The sequence below is a fragment of the Perca flavescens genome, chromosome 20 (assembly GCF_004354835.1).
Source record: "Perca flavescens isolate YP-PL-M2 chromosome 20, PFLA_1.0, whole genome shotgun sequence".
NCBI classification, from domain to species: Eukaryota; Metazoa; Chordata; class Actinopteri; order Perciformes; family Percidae; genus Perca; species Perca flavescens.
Window position 1 is genome coordinate 7,774,954 of NC_041350.1, and position 19,764 is coordinate 7,794,717.

The 19,764-nt window shown below is 40.5% G+C and overlaps 1 protein-coding gene across 1 annotated transcript in view; it reads left to right on the forward strand.

The window, feature by feature from the left end:
• The window catches only part of LOC114547098 (leucine-rich repeat and fibronectin type-III domain-containing protein 2), a 145,788-nt gene extending 127,259 nt beyond the window's left edge, over positions 1-18,529 (forward strand). The window contains exons 4-5 of the mRNA XM_028566328.1: positions 12,376-13,772; positions 17,501-18,529. Of these exons, the coding sequence (XP_028422129.1) occupies positions 12,397-13,772; positions 17,501-18,491 (2,367 nt within the window). The 5' untranslated portion in view covers positions 12,376-12,396 and the 3' untranslated portion in view covers positions 18,492-18,529. The remainder of the gene's footprint in view (positions 1-12,375; positions 13,773-17,500) is intronic.
• Positions 18,530-19,764: the final 1,235 nt, after the last annotated feature.

The following is a 19,764-nucleotide window of genomic DNA, read 5'->3' on the forward strand; positions in this document are numbered from 1 at the left end:
TTCTTCTTCGAAAAGCCACTTTACTTCCACAAAGAATATAACTGTGTACTTGGTTTCACTGAGTTATCTTGTTAAAATGTGCAGACACAATTACACAGCCCCAGTCAACCATATCATGACTCTGGAAACTGGGCTGCAGAGGCTTTAACACTGTCAAAGACAAAGTTTATTTACCAGCAAGCTCAAGGGTGATTATAGAGTTTTCAAATGTCTTGTGGAAAACAAACTAACTATTGTGGGTTTTCTTTGATGGTTAAACATTCTGGACATTTTGGATCGATCAGTTGTGTTACATTATAAATAGTCTCACATTGCCAGATCTTCCTCCACAGGGAGGAGGGTCTAGCTAGTCCACACAGCATTCCGGGATGGGAGAAAAACGTGCTCTGATTTATTGGCATTTCTTTAAACCAATCACAATCGTCTTGGGCGGTGTGAAGGAACTTGTTTTGGTGGAACATGCGTACCTTCCATGCAACAGAAAAGTTAGGTTGGATCAAAATTGATCTTAATTAGGTTGCTAAATGTATTATCTGGTTTCTACAAAGTGTAAACCTCTTCTTCTTGCCATAGGTTGTGCACACAACGTAATGTTAAGCTCTGGGAATCAGTACTTCTTTCTGAATAAACACTTTCGGCTTTGTAGTATACTTGTCTCCTCAAGTTTTTCCTTGCCTTACCTCACTTTTTATTGCTCTTATTAAGAAATGCACTACCTTAATTTTATTGCTTTTAATTGCTTTTATTGCTCCTTTATTGCTTTTTGCTATTCATTTTTTGTATGATACTGTATTTACTGTATGACATTTAGTGTGGGCGGCAAAGTAAGAATTTCATTGTGCAGGGAAACAGGCTTTCTGTCTGTGCATATGACAATAAACTCTTTGAACTTTAATCATGCTTATACCTTTTGGCTTTTTATCTGTCGTACGGATGATTCAACTGGGACAGTTTTATATCCATTGAATCCTTGGAAGTGCTTGGTCATTTCCATCTGCAACTATAGATGCCTATGATAAGTCCTTCCACTTTGCAACTCTTTTGTCGTTGAACCACAGCACTTTGGTTGCACAAGAATAAGACGATAAAGGTTAGGCTAGTGTCAACGCTCTTGATAATGACCTACCTGTATACTACCCAGAAAACCTTTGGCAATAATTGCAATTTTACATATAGTAACATTAGTTTATCTGAGCAGCCTTTTGGATTTACAGATTATATCTCTACAAAAAAAACAGTACGAACAAGTTTTACCAATGCACATAGACAGCCTATCCTTAGCCTTAGTCTGTTCAATCAGACTTATCCTACAGTATTGGCTCTAGACTGATACAAGTCTGCATCTATTTCATAAAGCCTTTTCTGAGAAGCTTTTTAGAAAAGGTAGCAGAAGGAAAAGCTCACAGCTGGTTGATGTTATCCTGTCGCTGTTCCAGAAAGGAAGACTCTTTCTGGGAGTTCTTTCTTATCCAACAGACACAGATGATTGTGTATATTGTGTTGAAGTATATGTGATTAAACAGACAGATTACCTTGGTTATCATCCAGAGAAGTGTCAGGTTTTAGCCATGATGTGCTGCTTCCATTTTCCACTCTGATAATCTCCATCCTTTGTCAAGATTTTTCATGTTGCTAAGATTCATCTCATAAATACTGCACACATTTATTTCCACGTGTAATTTTCTGAAAGATGCATGATGCCAGATGGTAGATTAATCATGTGAAAGTAAAATAGGAGTTAGTTTGTCAGTTGAAAGCTGCATGAGGCAAATGTATACGCGTCGGCAGCTCCAGATATCAGTGAGAGATAACTGTTCTGAGTGTCTGAGCGTCAGCACCCACAAATAATGCAACATGACATCAGTGGATTGTACACATCGCACTCGGGTTTACCAAGCTGTCATCCTGTGACACGTTTTATCAAAGTGTAGCAGAGGAAAGAGAAAAGCAAAGAGATGTAATGCTGGGGAGTCCAACTCTCATCCTTCATGTGTGTGTTGGAAGATTACGCCGCTGAACACAGCTGCAAACAGCTCTGAGGTAGAGGCAGAGCTTAGTCAGGATGGTCTCGGGCTAGGAGTACTGGGGTTGTCTTCACGGTTGCAACCTTATATTTTGATTTCTGACTAGAAGAGAAAGATAATTGTAAAATGTAGATTGACGCCTAAACAAATCATTTGGGTCCACAGCAGTGGCGCAGTTTAAAAAAAACGGTTAGTGAGAGTGAGAGAACTTTACTCTCGTCTTCGACTCGTAGTGGAACATTGCCGTGAGCATGTGTATACAGAACTGTGAATAAATGGATCACGGAATCCAAAGTTATACTGCGCATTGGCCATTGGTTTATTCTGCGTTGCTCCTCGGTGGCTTATTTAGACATATTAGTTTAAATGAAAGTCATACTACAGATTCAATTTCAATTCAATTTTTCAATTCAATTTTATTTATAGTATCAAATCATAACAAAAGTTATCTCGAGACACTTTACAGATAGAGTAGGTCTAGACCACACTCTATAAATTCCAAAACCCCAACAATTACAGTAATTCCCTCAAGAGCAAGCATTAGCAGTGGCTATTGCGACAGTGGCAAGAAAAAACTCCCTTTTAGGAAGAAACCTCGGCAGACCCAGACTCTTGGTAGGCGGTGTCTGACGGGCCGGTTGGGGGCGTGATGAACAGTGGTGATAACAGTCACATTAGAAGTCACAGTGACTTCAAAGGTTAACGTGGAAGTTCATGTCATAGCAGGGCACATCGTGTCATACTGAATAGTGCAGTCTCCTATAACGGATCCTGACTACTCTGTGCGTATGAACATCACAGCAGGGCGTTGCGGGATATAACGTGGCGCTGCAGAGCATGGGTGGATGCTGCGGATGCAGCAGGACGCAGCAAGAAAAAACATAAGGACTCCGGGGAGTAAACTCCCCAGAGCTAGATTAGTAACAAGCATTTCTGGGACAGGATGCATACAAAAGTAACAAGTAGAGATGAGAGAGCAGCTCAGTGTGTCTTAGGAAGAAACAGCCTCCCCGGCAGTCTAGAATTGTAGTAGCATAACTTAAGAGAGGCAGGTTAAAGAGAGGTGCCTGGTCGGGCTAGAACTCTCCCCAACCGGATCGGGCTGTACTGGCCTGCCTCCCTCTACTCTCGCAAGATTATTAATTATACAGTATATAAAACTGATGACTACGAGGAGAAGCAGTGGGCCGGGTTAGGTGGACGCTTCAACTCCTCGTTCCCTAACTATAAGCTTTATCAAAGAGGAGGGTTTTCAGTTTACTCTTAAATGTGGTGACGGTGTCTGCTCCTCAAACCCAGACTGGGAGCTGGTTCCACAATACTGGTGCCTGATAGCTGAAGGCCCTGGCCCCCAGTCTACTTCCAGAGACTCTAGGAACCATAAGTAGCCCCGCATTCCGGGAGCGCAGTGCTCTATTGGGACAATAAGGTACTATGAGCTCTTCTAAGTATGATGGTGCTTGACCATTTAGAGCTTTGTAAGTCAGGAGGAGGATTTTAAATTCAGATAAGATAAGACTAGTATGAATATTGTGTGAAAATGTGTGTGTAGGTCTTTTTGTGTGGGTAGCTGGCTGTGTGTGGTGCAGTTGGCCTTCTGCATGACTCTTCTGCAAATATGAGCTCCAGTTATGATTGTGTAAACCGGCCTGTTGGCTGGTATTTGAAATGCGTGTGGTATCAGAGTTTTATGGTGGTGTTGTATCAGTAACGTTGGTTAAAAAAAAACACCAAAAAAAAACATGAATGAATGTCTCTCTCTTTCGTTTGCTTGCTTAATAGACTGTCTATGTGCGTGCGTGGGAACGGCTTTTGTTTGTACAATGAAATAGAATACCGCAGGCGCCATTGGTCTACAGTACAGCATGCCATTTTCACATTAATGCTTGTACTGATGGATAGAAGGTTTGTTTGTTCCAAGAGAAGAAGACGCTATCAGAATGACCATCCTCCCCTCAGGGCCTACAGTTCTTATAGTACACTTGGATTGTTTTTGTCTAACAGATGGGAACACAGCTGTGCAGTCATGTTCCTGTGAAGGTTAACCTTGTACAACAAACTGGTACTTGCAAAACACACCTTGTTTTTGACAAACTCTTTGCCATGCCTGCCTGTCATTGTCTTTTTCTTAGTTGTGGTAGGTTCCAATGCATCCTCATCCTCAGATGATAAAATAGGGCAGTACACATAGGATTCATGTCAGTGTTTTTCTGATCTGCCACCTCTAAGCTTTGGCAACTTAAAAGTGCCCTGCCAAACAAAACTGTTTTCTCTTGTATTTTTTGAAATATGTTAGGTCCATATGTGTGTGTGTTATGTCGTGAATGTGAAAATGAACAGCTACCTCCTCTGTCAGCTCTCGCCACTGACAAGAAATAAGCGGAGAAATCAGGCCAATTACAAAAGCTGGTCAGTCTGACATAATGTTTCCTGAGCTCATTACTATTCATGAGCTCGCCCAGTTGCGCTGGGTAAAGGATGCTGATAGCCTGGCTCTCATTGGCTAGCTGTTAGCCAATCAGAGTCAAGCAGCTTAGCTCGTTGAATATTAATGAGAACTGGCACAAATCGAGCTGAGTTTTCTGAAGGCTTTCTATACCACGCTAGAATGGCTTGAAACAAGGTAACCAAGGCATTTTTTCCACACAAGATGTTAGAGTCCATGGTAGAACTTCAGACATTACCACAAAGTAATGAAATACGTGTGGCAGGGCACCTGTAATCTACTGGAAAAAAACGTGGTTATGGTTAGGAATAGGCTGTGCTCTTTGTTTAAAGCTACTACTTGGTTAAAGTTAGGGCCACATTGTGGTCATGGTTTTAAAAAAGTCTGCGGCCTCTCATGTCACACGCAGTTTGTAGAAGCATGATAGTCTATATCGACGACGTTTCATTTTCGGGGATTGTTCCGGTGCCGACGGGGGCAGCTATGTTGTGAAGCTAATTTACATATTCCCATTAACGGTTTTGTGTGGTATCCTACGAAAATGTATGCACAGTATTACTAAATACTACGACTGCCAACCGGTCACGTGATATTTTAGCGGCTGTGACAGTTAAGTTAAGCCAAGAAAAGTTAACTGTGAGCTTTATACCGGTCACCATGAGATGACGTCATGACAGTGGCCATTGAAATCACTGACTCCAATAGTCATTGTTGCGTTTTGCTGGGCATTTATTGATCACAAAGTTCTTTATATGCAAGAAACCATGTGTCCATCAAGCTCCATCAACAAACATTTCATCATCCACATGAGCGTTGCGCAATGTAGCGATTTGATGCGGTCAAAAACTGTTTTTCGCTCCTTCGCTTAACAGCAGCCCTAGTTACCTGTTGAAAGGTTCCCACCTATATAGACGTCACTCATATGCCTACTAGTGCCACCAGTGGACAATTTGTGTTCTACACCCAAACCAATAAAAATGGCTCTTACAATAAAATTAGAAAAAAAAATTGTGGTTTGGGTTACAAAACATTTTCAAATCAATTTTTGCTGTTTGAAAGAACAAATTTTGTCACAGTTGGCAGGAGAAGACACTCCACACAAAAAAGCCACTAGGCTATTTTGACAATGGATACAGTATAAGTTTAGTTTTGAAAGGATCAACCATATACAGGTAAATAAACATAACTGATTAAAGGCTGATAACTGGGGAATAAATAAGAAGCTCCGGGGAAGCTCTACAATGGACACATTGTGCCTGATATCTTTTCTTTTTCTATTATATTTAATTTTCATCAGACAAAAAAGTGACATATACACAAACCGAAGCATACACAAACCCCATTAAAAACAAAAACAATCAAAACAAAAACAATAAAAAGACAACCATTGCCAGACTAAAGAGAGATACTGTAGGTACAATGTTTCAGCCAATAATGTAAAAAGAAAACAAAAGCATATGGCTCAGAATAGCAACACTCGGTGTCGTGCAATAGGGACTCAAATGGGAGAAAAGGTGTCTGATAATTGGGCCCCAGGTACACTCAAATTGGTTGGAAAACAGCTGTATCCTCTGTTGTTGGCAGGATCAGCCATGTGTTTCTCGTCAGGTGGATCCATGTTTGCTCAGTTCTTTTTAAATCTGATTAGCTTTACCAGATCTGTGAGCCCCCAGAACATCCGCCACATAAATATTAATGAACTGCAATCTTAGGGTGATTAAATGTATTAATTAGAGTTATCGTGAGCAGAGGCTACCTCACACACAGCTAGTCCATACGCCGCCAGAAGTCCAATCCCTAGCCTGTGCCCGCTGTCTCTTCGAAAAAACTTTACTCACCATCCAACTGCTGGCCATTTCACTTGTAACGACCTCAGTGGCTCCATAAAAGAAGCACACATACACAACAATCCCTTCCTGGATCTCAGCCAACTCAGTGCCAGCCCTGTCCAGTGCTGCTTTGATCTTGAACTTGGCTTGACTGCACTGCTGGATGATTGTCTGGGCGGTAGGCTAGTCCGCCTGTAGTAGTATGTTTTTTTTTAACAATGAGAACGGTGGCACATTTAACATCAAAATTCGTAGTATTTTTTTAAGAAGTGGGTCTCGGAGTTCAGACAGTTAGCAAACAACAGTGGGCTGCTCATTGCATCGATTTTTGACGGCTGTAATGAAATACATTTTCATCAATTGTAGCTAGATAGCTAACGGATGTTAACGTTTCAGCTAAAGGATAAGGACTAACCCATGAGATGGAAAAATATAACACTGTTGGGGTCTCAGTTTGGCTGGAGATGTAAACTTCCCAAATACAATGAAGAGCAGGATAGATCAGCTAACGTGAGAATTAGCTGTATAACACAAAATAATATATTGATGTGCCCCTCAGCCTTAGAAATTACTCAGCCTTAGAAATTATTCTACTGTAGGCTGCGCTATTTAGACGAACACGCTAACGTTTGAAGCTTACATTGTTTGAAGTTAAATTGCATGTTACAAATAACTTTAGCAGTAGGCCTATGCATTAAATGTCACACATGAAATGAAAAGCCAAGTAACCTTACTGTATTTTCCACAGAGGAGATGGAAGCAGGCACAATACCTAAAGAAGCCAGAGGGTCGCATTTACCAAATAGGTTGATAATGAATTTCACAGTTCTATATGTCATCACTAACTGCATAGAATGTGTGCTTGTTGGTATTTCTGCAGCATCTGTGTCCCTTACATTGAATTGTAGATGGTGTCGCAGGCTTTGTAAAGGCCACAAGTAAATGGATGTGGACCTTAAACATCATCCATGGATCTCTTCCTGACTGAACCTCTTCTATCCCCGAAAGGTCACCTCTGCCTGGCTTTCACAGATGCAACCCCATTAACTCCCCACATACGACACACGCTTAAATGGGAAATTGTTGCAGGATTAGAAATTATACTGAAGTTTCCAACTGCTTCCAGCCAGCACTATGTGCTTTTCTGCACATTTGTATATTTTCCCCAGTTTTTTAAAACGCTTACCCAACACAATTGTCTCCTTTCAGGGGAAAGGAAGATCCAAAGAAAATAAAAAAAGGCAGCTTCTGTGGGTTTGCAGGGCTTTTCAGTTGCTGTTTCTAAATGCTGTCCATTAAAATGAAACCATGAGAGAAACTGTCCGTCATCACTGACAGCTCTCACCATGACGCCTTGTGGGGATTAGTTCCAGAGTGCTGAGAGGGTCCGAACAGTATGCATCAAGTCTGCAATTATTTGGGTAAAATAAACACCTTTTTCCACAGTTTTCTGCAGAGCCGATTGAAGTCTCAAATAATGGGCTGCTCAGAAACGTCGACAGCTGTCGATTTATGAATGAAAATTGGCAATTTACATTTCTTCTGTCTTTTCCTTTTGACTTGCTCACTTCTTTGGTCGAAATTGCAATTACCAGAGCGATGAGATTTACATTCCTATTTTTCTGCTGACATCACCCCCAATATTATTTTGTACCAACTTTACGGTAACAACCAGTGGTGGAAAAAGTATTCAGATCCTTTACTTACCACACTGTATGTGTCCTGCATTGAAAATGTTACTTAACCCTTGTGTGGTGTTCGGGTGTGTGGGACCCATTTTCGATGTTTGCTGGCCTTGGCTCATTTTCTGTGAAGAACATAAAAAATAACTTATTTTCAATAACTGCACATGGTACACCGCCCCCTACACATAACTATTACATATGAGGTGTTCGGGTCTACTGGACCCAAGTGTATTTAAATGAAGGTGCTATGAAACTATGTTGTCTTTCTGCACTTGCTATTCCAACAAACAATTGTTAGATTTCAAGCACTTTCACCTGTTCTGATTAAATTCTATGAAATAAGTACCAATAATGATCAAAAATCTTTTCTATTTTTTTACCTTTTTTATAATTGAATTTCCTTATTTTCTCACAAAAAAATGTGATCTCACAGGGGTAAATGGCAAATATGAAACATGATGTATATATCATTGGTAATTGAGCTAAAGTAAACATCTATTAGCTATTTATACATAAATTGTTATGGCTGTATTGATTTAAAAGCCCACCAGACCCAGGAACCTTGGCTGTGTAACAAAAATATGAACACCACACAAGGGTTAAGTAAAAGTATGCAAGTATCATCAGGAAAATGTACCTTAAAGTATTAAAAGTAAAAGTACTCAATGCATGTGCAAATGTGTTTAATGGTCTAATAATTTCAGCTTGACTTGTAGGCCTATATATTGTTGGGTAGTTTAGTTTATGATAAAACATTATATTTTATAAACTACATTACAAATCTTAATTTGTAAAGTAGCTAGTAACTAAAGCTGTCAGATGAATGTAGTGGAGTAAAAAGTACAATATTTCTCTCTGAAATGTAGTGGAGTAGAAGTAGAAAGTGTTGATGTTGATAAAGCATGGTGCTCTTTTAAATGTATGTTTTTAGAAGTTGTGGACAAACTGGCTCAATTTAAAGTAGTAAGAATTAAACAGAGGACAGAACCCTGGATAAATGATGATATTCTTGAGGCAATTAGGATGAGAAACAAGAAGTATGACACATTCAGGAGAAATAAGGATGATCAGAATTGGGCAGAGTACAAAAAGGTGAGAAATGAAGTTAGTAGATTAGTGGTGTATGCTAAAAAGGCCTATTTCAATGAGAAAATTGTGGAATATAGAAATGATTCACGTAAATTATGGAAGTCCCTCAAGCAGCTTGGCTACAGCAACAGGTTGAAAACAAAAACCAGTAGCATAACTCTTGATCTGGGGAATAAAGTTACAGCAGAAAAGATGACAGTGGCAGATAGTTTTAACAACTACTTCTCATCAGTTGCTAGTAAACTGGTGGAAAAGCTACCTGAGCAGTCAGGGCAGTACGGTGAAAGTCACATCATTGACGTTTATTCTCAGCAAGCGGTTAAAGCAGATGGTTTTTCTTTTGAAAAGGTGTCAGAGGCAGTTGTACTTGAGAAACTTAAAAATTTAAATAGCTCGAAAGCTACTGGCTTTGACAATATTCCTTCTAGATTTTTAAGAGATGCTGCTGAGGTTATCACCCCATGTATTACTCATATCATTAACATGTCTATAGAGCAAGGATATTTCCCCAATGATTTTAAGCTTGCCAGAGTGATTCCACTTTATAAGAAAGGGAGTAAATTAGATCATGGAAACTATAGACCTGTTTCTATTCTGTGTAGTCTGTCAAAGATAATGGAAAAGATTATCTTTGAACAGATTGACAAGTATCTAGTATCACACAATCTACTTTATGAGTTCCAGTCTGGCTTTTGTAAGTCACATTCCACTGACAATTGTTTACTGTATCCAACTGACTACATCAGGAGGGAGGTAGATAAAGGGCATTGTTGTGGTATGGTCATGTTAGACCTAGCCAGTTTCAAAATGTGACATGAGTCCATCATCATAAACACGATTTCCCCTTTAGATGGGTGGGCAAAGTATGTCTTGAGAGGCTCCATAGAATTCAGCTTGAGCTGGCATTAAAGCGTAGCACACATGCGAATGTTGGATAAATGCCCATCCATTGTAACACAAGGTACTTTAATACCTCTCTCATGTAGTGGCTTAAAGGCATGCTGCAGCAAAACATTTTGGGTGTCTAGTCAATGTCTTAATAAAGAAGTAGGCAATGGGTGTCTACCAGTGGCCTTGCAGTCCAACAACCAAAAACAAAAAGGCCACACTGGTCTCATCAATGCCATCTCCAAGATCCACAAAGCTTGACACTGTTTATGTGTGAGTCATATGGAAGCTGCCTCATGATGGCCATGTCATGTTCCATGAGACACACTTCACTGAATCTTGGTGGATCTTTATTTTTTCGTTGTTGTAGCGACTCTAAAAATGATGTGTTTGAACCAGGCTTGGCATCCACAGTCTGCAACTTCCTGTTTCAGGTAAAACGATTTGACTTTTGTCGAGGGTGAATCCTCTAGCAGGGATTTAATGGTCTCCTTTCTCGATCCTTGATAGATAAGATAAGAAAACAAGTGACAGAAATTTGTCTTTGACAGGGCAGGCTCAAATAACATAAAATACGTATAAGAACTTAAAGATACATCTAGAAACAGTGTAATGACATTGACTGGACAAACATGGGCAAAATGCATTTTGGCATTTTTTTTAATTTCCGTTGCAATTCATCCATCTTTTCCTGAACCTCAGTTGGATTTTCTTTTACTTTAACGGGGTCAAGGGCATGCCAGTCTCGCATTTCCAGACGTATCTCCATAGCGCTGCGGAGGAAGGTCCGTCATACAACAAGTACCTGTTGAGACTGTTTTTATTTATAATAATCCTGTATGGCATTTTTATGGTATTGAAATTTTTAATAGCAAATAGCAATAGCAAAGTAGGCCTACTGTTGAATGCCTAATAGCATTTGATCCCACCGTAAATGTAGCTCATTTTATGAACATACGGTTTGTGAAAGTGTCATTTCCTTCACTGTTATTTATTAATTTATTCAGTTTTAATGATTATTGCAGCATCTCCATGAATCACTTTCTTCTTTTCCATCCTGCCATTTCATTCTAATTATCTCTGTGTAACACACAGTCCTGATGTAGTGGCACTTCATGATATAATTACAAACTGGTATTGAGAAGGAGAGGGGTTATAGATATTTCCTCTTGCACTGTAATTATGAGTTATTGAAAAGTTGAGTCTAAACATGAAGGGGTGTTACAAGGTAGTTGAAGGTAAGAAGCCCCCTTGCTGCGACCAGCATCTTACACAATTATGATGAATTATAGCACAGACATGTAGTGAACATAAAAACATTACAACCGTCCCGCCCCATTCTAGTAAGAACCACGCAGACTAGTCAGAGTTTTACATTAATAAATGTAGCTAGTGTAAAATAAAAAATAAGATTGAAATTGATTTTTAAATTATGCTTGTATTAGGAATTAATGATACAAATGTCTGGGGAAATTAAAAGTTTGTTGGATGAAGCCAAGTGTGTCCATCCATTCAGAGGAGTCAGCCAGGTGTGAGGTTCTGTTAAGACGTTCATAGAGGCGTGCTGATTTCGTCAACCAAGTCTGACGAGTCTAAAACCTGCAGCTTGTGGAACTTTTTTTTTTTTTTCCCAAACGGTGTTATCTTTTGCCAAAATGGTACAGAAATGATGGGGAAATAAAACAAACACAAAAGGATAAAGACATCCACAGAGATACAGAAGACAGTGTCATCCATTGCTTACTGCATGTACTGTACATGCATGTGCCCCACTTCATCTACTTTCCACTGCATTCATAACATACATATCTGTAATGACAGCTTATAAGTATTTGCATCATTAAAATAGCTTCTTAGCTGTTTAATCCAAGGCTTTATTCAGAGAATCCTCATGTGATTTCCAACACCTTATTTGCATTGCAAAATACATGAAGAGTGTTGTAATAGAGAATATTAATGTGAAAAATCCTTAAGGATGAAAATCAGACCAGCTCATCAAGTGAACAGTTTTTACGCCATGGACTCCCTTTTATCTGACCTGTATCAATACTGGTATTACTACTACTACTACTACTACTACTACTACTACCACTACCACCCACACACACACACACACACACACACACACACACACAAACACAAACAAAAACAAAACATCTGCAGCTGTGTTTATGTTTTATAGGAGGGATGAGTAAGGGAAAATGTCTCTGGATGTGAGGATTATCTTTATCTATTTTGATGTTTGGAATTGTGTTGTTGTATTGTAATGAACTTAGACATAAAACACTAAAATCATTACGCAGCTCAAGGCAACCAAATTTTGTTTTACATAGGCAAGAAAAATGGTAATACTGTATCACCGCTAATCATTTTCTCAAATTCAGACTGATTCTTGTTTTCTCTGTTTTGTGTAGGTCCCCTTTCTATGAACTAACATGGACAAAGTGGTCATCAGTCTCCTGCTTCTGGGAACCGCAGTTACGATGGTCCATGCATGTCCCAAATACTGTGTCTGCCAGAACCTCTCAGAGTCTCTGGGGACTCTGTGCCCCTCCAAAGGCCTGCTCTTCGTCCCACTGGACATTGACCGGCGAACTGTGGAGCTCCGGCTGGGCGGCAACTTCATCCTGAAGGTCACCACTCAGGACTTTGCCAACATGTCAGGTCTGGTTGATCTCACCTTGTCCCGCAACACCATCAGCACTATCCAGCCTTTCTCTTTCATTGACCTGGAGACCCTGAGATCCCTGCACCTCGACAGTAACCGGTTGACCGAGCTGGGACCGGATGACCTCCGAGGGCTGGTAAACCTGCAGCACCTGATCCTCAACAACAATCAGCTGAGTCAGATCTCCAACACAGCCTTTGACGACGTGTTAGTGACACTGGAGGATCTGGATTTGTCTTATAACAACTTGCGCAGTGTGCCTTGGGAAGCCATCCGCAAGATGGTCAACCTCCATCAGATGAGTCTGGATCATAACCTCATCTCCTTCATTTCCGAGGGGACTTTCATAGATCTAGATAAACTGGCCCGCTTGGACCTCACCTCCAACCGTCTCCAGAAGCTCCCTCCGGACCCCATCTTTGCACGCTCGCAGAGCTACGTAGTGATGAGCACTCCTTATGCACCTCCACTTTCTCTAAGCTTTGGTGGAAACCCATTGCACTGCAACTGTGAAGTCCTTTGGCTTCGAAGGCTGGAGCGGGAGGATGATATGGAAACCTGTGCTTCTCCTGCTAGTCTAAAGGGCCGCTACTTTTGGTCTGTTCGTGAGGAAGAGTTTGTTTGTGAGCCCCCTCTGATCACACAGCATACACACAAGTTACTAGTGCTGGAAGGTCAAACGGCTAGCCTACGCTGCAAAGCAGTCGGGGATCCAATGCCAACTGTGCATTGGATTGCTCCTGATGACCGTTTGATCAGCAACTCCTCCCGAGCAACGGTATACGAAAATGGCACCCTGGACATTACGATCACCACATCCAAGGATTACGGGATCTTTACTTGCATAGCTGCCAACGCTGCTGGGGAATCTACAGCCTCTATTGAACTGTCAATCATTCAACTCCCCCATCTGAGTAATGGTACAAACCGTACCACGCAGTCCAAGTCGGGGCTTTCGGACATAACTAGCTCTACCAAGACCAGTAAAGGGGAGCCTAAACCTCTACCAGAGAAGGTGGTGTCTGTATCAGAAGTGACTGCCATCTCTGCTCTGGTCAAGTGGACTGTTAGCAAATCAACTCCAAAGGTCAAAATGTATCAGCTTCAGTACAATTGTTCTGAAGATGAAGTCCTCATTTACAGGTAAGTAGGATGAATGACATTCAATTATATCCAAGTAAGAGCTGAGACCTTTCTGGTCAAAGTGGTAAATTAGGCCAGAGGTATAATCTTTAACTTCAGAACACTAGCTGCTCAGCTTCTTCAGTCAATTGCTAATTGTTTGCTGGCTAAGTACTTGAGACAGTCAATTTCTTTGAAGTGTTACTCGGAGATCAGCATTCATTTTTCTTAATCCTTCTTGAGATTTTTCTTTTTTCTTTCACATTGACAATTTCTTTCACCAATAAAATGAACAGTGAGGGCACATTTTTAAGAATAGTGAAACGCAGAGTGAAATCCTTGCCCTGAACCATTAATTAGAAATCCAAGAAGAAAAAGGATTACAGACCCTCATTTTAGTGTATCCTTTCTAAGCTGCTCAAGTCCATAAGGTTTAGGCTTGGGGACTGCAGTTGGAGAGCTATGGGCTCTGTGAAATCAATTTCCTATGTCAGATGAGACAGTGAAAATAGTGACAATATAATATAATATTTATAATTTAGCTGGAAATATAGAAAAGAGCCTCTCCATTTACCATTAAATGCATTTTGAGGAAGATGTTAAATGTTAATATGTTGTTCTTTGCTGAGAGAACAAACAAATATAATTGTATACGTATATAAGAGTCTGAATATGAATCATATGTATGTTGTGGATAGTAGTTACAGGAATTTTGTGCAACTTCATGCTTCCTCCAACACTGACAATTGATGGTGAATCCCTTTAGCAACAACTCATCCAATATCTTATTCTGTGCAAAAGCCCTACACAATTTACCTGTACTGTGCATTCCAGCAAGAGCGGTTTAATGAAAAATAATTGACACAATGAGAGAAGTCTGATTATTAGCTGAGAATATAATATTAGAACTGTACACAATATTGAAGAAAGATATTACTTTGTTCAAACACTGTGAATGCAACTCACCATCCCTGCGAATTCAATAAGGTGTTTATCTGATTTCCTTGTTTGCACACAGCTTGCTGTACCAGATTGCCATGCCATAAAAAAAGACCAATATGAACTTTTAGTACCTTTTTTCCCGGTGATGGAAACGTCAGATGACTGATCTGAAATATTTGTAAATGCCATTCATAAATGTTATCTAATGTCAACAAAATTGCAAACAAAACACTGGTGTGTACTTTATAAACTGTACTTTTTCACCTATTCATTGATTTGCAGCAGCTAAATTATGTCCCTGAAAAGGGATAATTTTGATGGCAGTTCTGATGTTGTTGTTAGTCAAGAGTCATTACTTTACACTTTCCAAATTGCACGGTATGTGATTTAATGCTTTAAAATGCTTTCTAAGTCATGCATCGGTGCACACAATGTTATTTATATACAGGAGAAAATGATCAAACGCAATAGATTCATGAACTCTTATGTAATAATTGCTGTGCAGTTCTTTTGCATTTCAAAAAACAAATTAGGAGCTGCAAGGAAACGATAACTGCACAGATAGGCCAACTACTGTTTTTGAAATGATTTTGGTATGACTTCACTGCTCGCACATGCATACCTACTTCTCTCCTCTGGTTGGCTGACAGTTTCCCAGGGCACTACCCGCACTACAGCAATGGCATGATTAAAAATCAATCAGAGCCACGTGGGGGAGGAGAAATATGCATGAGTTCTCTCAAACATGTGAGCCAACGCAGCTTCTTCCTAGTTATGGAAAAAGGCAATTATGAATAATGGACTGCAGCCCCACTGGTGTCTGGGCTCTGTGGTGAAGGCGATTCAGAGGGTACAAAGACATTGATGAATGTACTATAAGAGAACAGCAAGCCAACAATGGATAGATGACTGAGAAATCTATTTGTAGATAACTACACATATGGTAAAGAGTCTTCAAGGGCCATTGTCTACCCACAGTTACAGTATTCAACAGCCCTTGATTGTTACTCCATGTTTTATAAAAGCAAAAATAGCTTTTAAAAAAAGTGGATATTGGACTACTCTTAGGCTGGGTAGCATATAACCTGCCTGGCAATTGCAGTAGTACCCCCTGAGGGTACAGGTATCCCTGGTTGGGAATCACTGATATACAGTATTTAGTGGATTACTGTTCAGTAAAGATTTTCTAAAATGTTAGCATGTCCAATCAAAGGATCTGCTCCCTGGATTATGCTTGTGCCAGTTGGCCATCAGATCGTATATCGACGATTGAAGTGATTATTGTTTTTTCCTAGGCCAATATTAAAGCAAATTTACTATCGGATCTAAAAAATAATGTCTAGAAACTGGTGGAGTAGCAATTACGCCCACTAAGCCCCGTTAATCAGCACAAGTGATGAGTGAATTTTAAATTCTTAATGTTATTTACAAAAGTTTGCAGTCTCTTTTCCATATATCTGACACCTGATGGGCTATGCTTCTTACAACTGTGGGCAAAAGTCGCTAAAAGGAGAGAGCTATAAGTGCTGGTGTGAACTAATATAGGTTTAAATGTAAAGCAAATTATTAGCCGCTGTAATGAAGAATATGACAAAATGAACTGCTTCGAGCTACCGAAGCAACAAGCTATCAGCAAAACAGAAGCATTATCAACCGGAAATGACTCAAAAATTCAAATTAGCCTGTCTGTCAGTCTGGCGATCAGATCACCTATCGGCATTCTCGAGTAACCACGATTGGACAATATGAAAATCTAAGCGATCGCCCAAGCCTAAACTGGACGATTCGGAAAAAAACTAAAATACATTCAACGCTAACATTTTGAAAAAATATCTGCGTTTTGCAACTACAGTATGGTTAGGCAAATTTTTAAATTATGTGACAGGACAAAAGTTGGATGTGCTACAAATTGATCCAGCACCCTGACCTCACCACACATTATTCCTGCTGTGGCACTGAACATTGGCAATGGACAAAAATCAATATTATCGAATTCGTCCAATATGTACATGAACGTAATGGGGTGTGTATACAGTATTTCTGCAAACTGTTCACTTAAGCTTAACCTCTAAATTATGTTTCATTCTGCTAGCATTACATTCTGCTTGCAGTTAATGATGTCCAAATGAAGCTTCATGGATTAGTTGTTGACCCAACTATTCAGCACTCTTGGTTTAATGAAAAATGCTCAAGAAATGGCTATTCAGAGTGCTTTTTATATAAAGGAAATATTATGAGAAGGTATTTAAATCTTACATGTATCATGGTATTATATGACCGCTCCAGTGTTGTGCATGTGTATGTCTCTGCAGTCTACATCGACGGATGAGTTTGTTAGATGAAAGGTTCTATCACTGGCTGTCATCATTTCATTGATTGGCGATACATCTTCGAGAATTAACATACTGCAGATGGACTTTTATTTCAGTCTCAAGCAATGTGGCTTAGATAATTAGTCATATTTAAACATCTGGAATAATAACGGAGTCATTTGCAACAACTGAATACTCGTTAAATGGATTGTACAAGAAATTACATTCAGCCAAAACAATATTTAAAAAGTGGCCATTGAATACTTATCTCATTGCTATAGCTTCATGCATATCAAATGGGATGTACAGGGACCAATGAAGTAATCTTTCTGGATTACTCTGTGCATATAAATAGCTACTTAGCATGCTTCATGTTGGCAATTTCTTTGATCTGCCCCAGCATAACAGACTAAGCCAGTGTTGCTTCTAACACAGCTCTTGATCATTGTATTGAACTCTGTATTCTTAATGCTGTATCTTTCTGTCTTTTGTCAGGATGATTCCAATGACTAACAGAGCCTTCGTAGTCACAAATCTTGTCCCAGGGATGCAGTATGACCTGTGTGTCCTAGCCATCTGGGATGACACTGCCACCACCCTTACTGCCACCAACATCGTCGGCTGTGTCCAGTTCATTACCACTGAGGACTACCCGCAGTGCCAGTCTCTCCACAGTGGCTTCCTGGGCGGCACCATGATCCTGGTCATCGGTGGCATCATTGTGGCCACGCTGCTGGTGTTCATCATCATCCTCATGGTGCGGTATAAGGTGACCAGTGGCACCCAGACTAATAAATTACCCACTGTGAGCAACACATACTCACAGACCAATGGCGGGTTGAACAGGTTCAACGGTGCCCCGCCACAGGTCAAATCCACAGTAGTGGTCATGAGTGAGGAAATGGTAGAGTTCAAGTGTGGATCCCTCCAGAGCAGTCTCTCTTCATCCTCATCCTCTTCTAACTCATTAGACAGCCAAACAGGAAGGGGGGCTGGTGACCGATACAACATGCAAGGCAGCGAATGCAGCACCCTGCCCAGCAGCAAGTTCAGGAGGCACAGGCATGGCCCCAAATTACGGCCAAACCTGGACCACCTTTTAGGGGCCTTCACCTCACTGGAGCTGCAAGGGGTAGCGAGGGACCACCATGGGGCTTCAGCCCCCCCCACCACATCCAATGCTGTGATGACGGTGGCTATGTTACCCCTGTCCGATAAAGAACCCCTGCTCGGGCGGGCCGAGTCCACCACCATGCTGGGACGTCTATTAGGGGTGCCCCAGCAGGGTAAGCCCAAGAGGAGTCACTCGTTTGACATGGGTCATGTGGGGGCTGCACAGTGTCGCAGCAGCTACCCTCGCAGGATCAGTAACATCTGGACTAAGCGCAGCCTGTCTGTTAATGGAATGCTGCTGCAGTATGATGACAGTGAGGACGAGAAGCCCACTTTTGAGAGCTCTGAGTGGGTGATGGAAAGCACAGTTTGAGTGGGTCGAACTGTGAGGTTCATGGCCAATAAATCTATATCAGGAACTAAAGGAACATGACATGAGTTTAGAGGCAGAGGGAATCTAACTTTGGGTATTGCATGAAGTTCATCCATGTGAATACTGTCTAAGTAATTATGTGATAAAAGACACTCAAATTGATAGATTCCTGGCCATCATCTGAAATCTCTGACAGTGTCTAACTGTATTTGAAATATTGTTCCATTCTCAAAACAACAACGAATCTTGGATTGTGCAGAGGGAATAATTTCCCCATCTACAGGGCACATGAGAGTGCCTCGGAGAGACGGAGGGAAAAGAAAGATGAGAAATTCAAAGTGGATTTACCTCTCTATCAAAAGAACTAAATGCCAAGACGATTTGCCTCGGCTGTGGTGAACTGGATGTGCATCACAAAGTCTTGGACCCTCAGCATGAAATGGGACTACTGTAACAGTAGAGAGAAGGACCAGAGGAGCGAATAGAAAATTAAAACAAAGTCATTTTTATTTTCATCTGGGTTTTTCTATCATTTTTACTATTTATTATTTGAGGTGATTCATCAACAGGCAGAGGCACAGCTCTTTAGGGGAGTTTAATGAAGGACTAATATACACACACACACAAGCTTTCCCTTCACATACAGCCATTTCACATCACTTAACCATACTTTCAGTCAAACTTTAAACAATCACAAACTGAAAATTTCAATCAGTCACAAAGTAGAAACTTATTTTCAAACCGTATGATATTATGCTCTAGATATCCGTAACGCTGGACCTCAGGTTATATATTATATGAGGTTAGTTGAGGATTGCAAACCGCTCAAAACACAAAGTTCTTCACTTGTTTTCAAATGCTTCAAAGCATTATTTTGTCTGCAGCCAATCAAATTGAGTATGTTTACAGCTCAGACTGAATTCCTTATGTTACAAAATGTATTTTTGAATGCTCTGATACGCTCCCCATTGGCTAATGCTGGTGACAGTGGTCCCTGTAGGCTCAAAGGCCATTGATGTAAACAGAGTGTTTGCCTCAGGATACATTATCAGATGCTATCAGCACATATTACAGTCGCCAGATGGGAATAGTCTTTGAAATCCATCAAGCCCACTTAATCATTTGCCTATCCCCACAGCAGGATGTTTTACTCTGCTCTAATTCCCTTTAGGTAACGCAAACAGGAGAATACGACAATTACTCATTTAGCCAGGTTAAATGGCGGAATGAGTCCAAATGGACTTTTATTAGCTTGATAAAGGTCATTATGCTG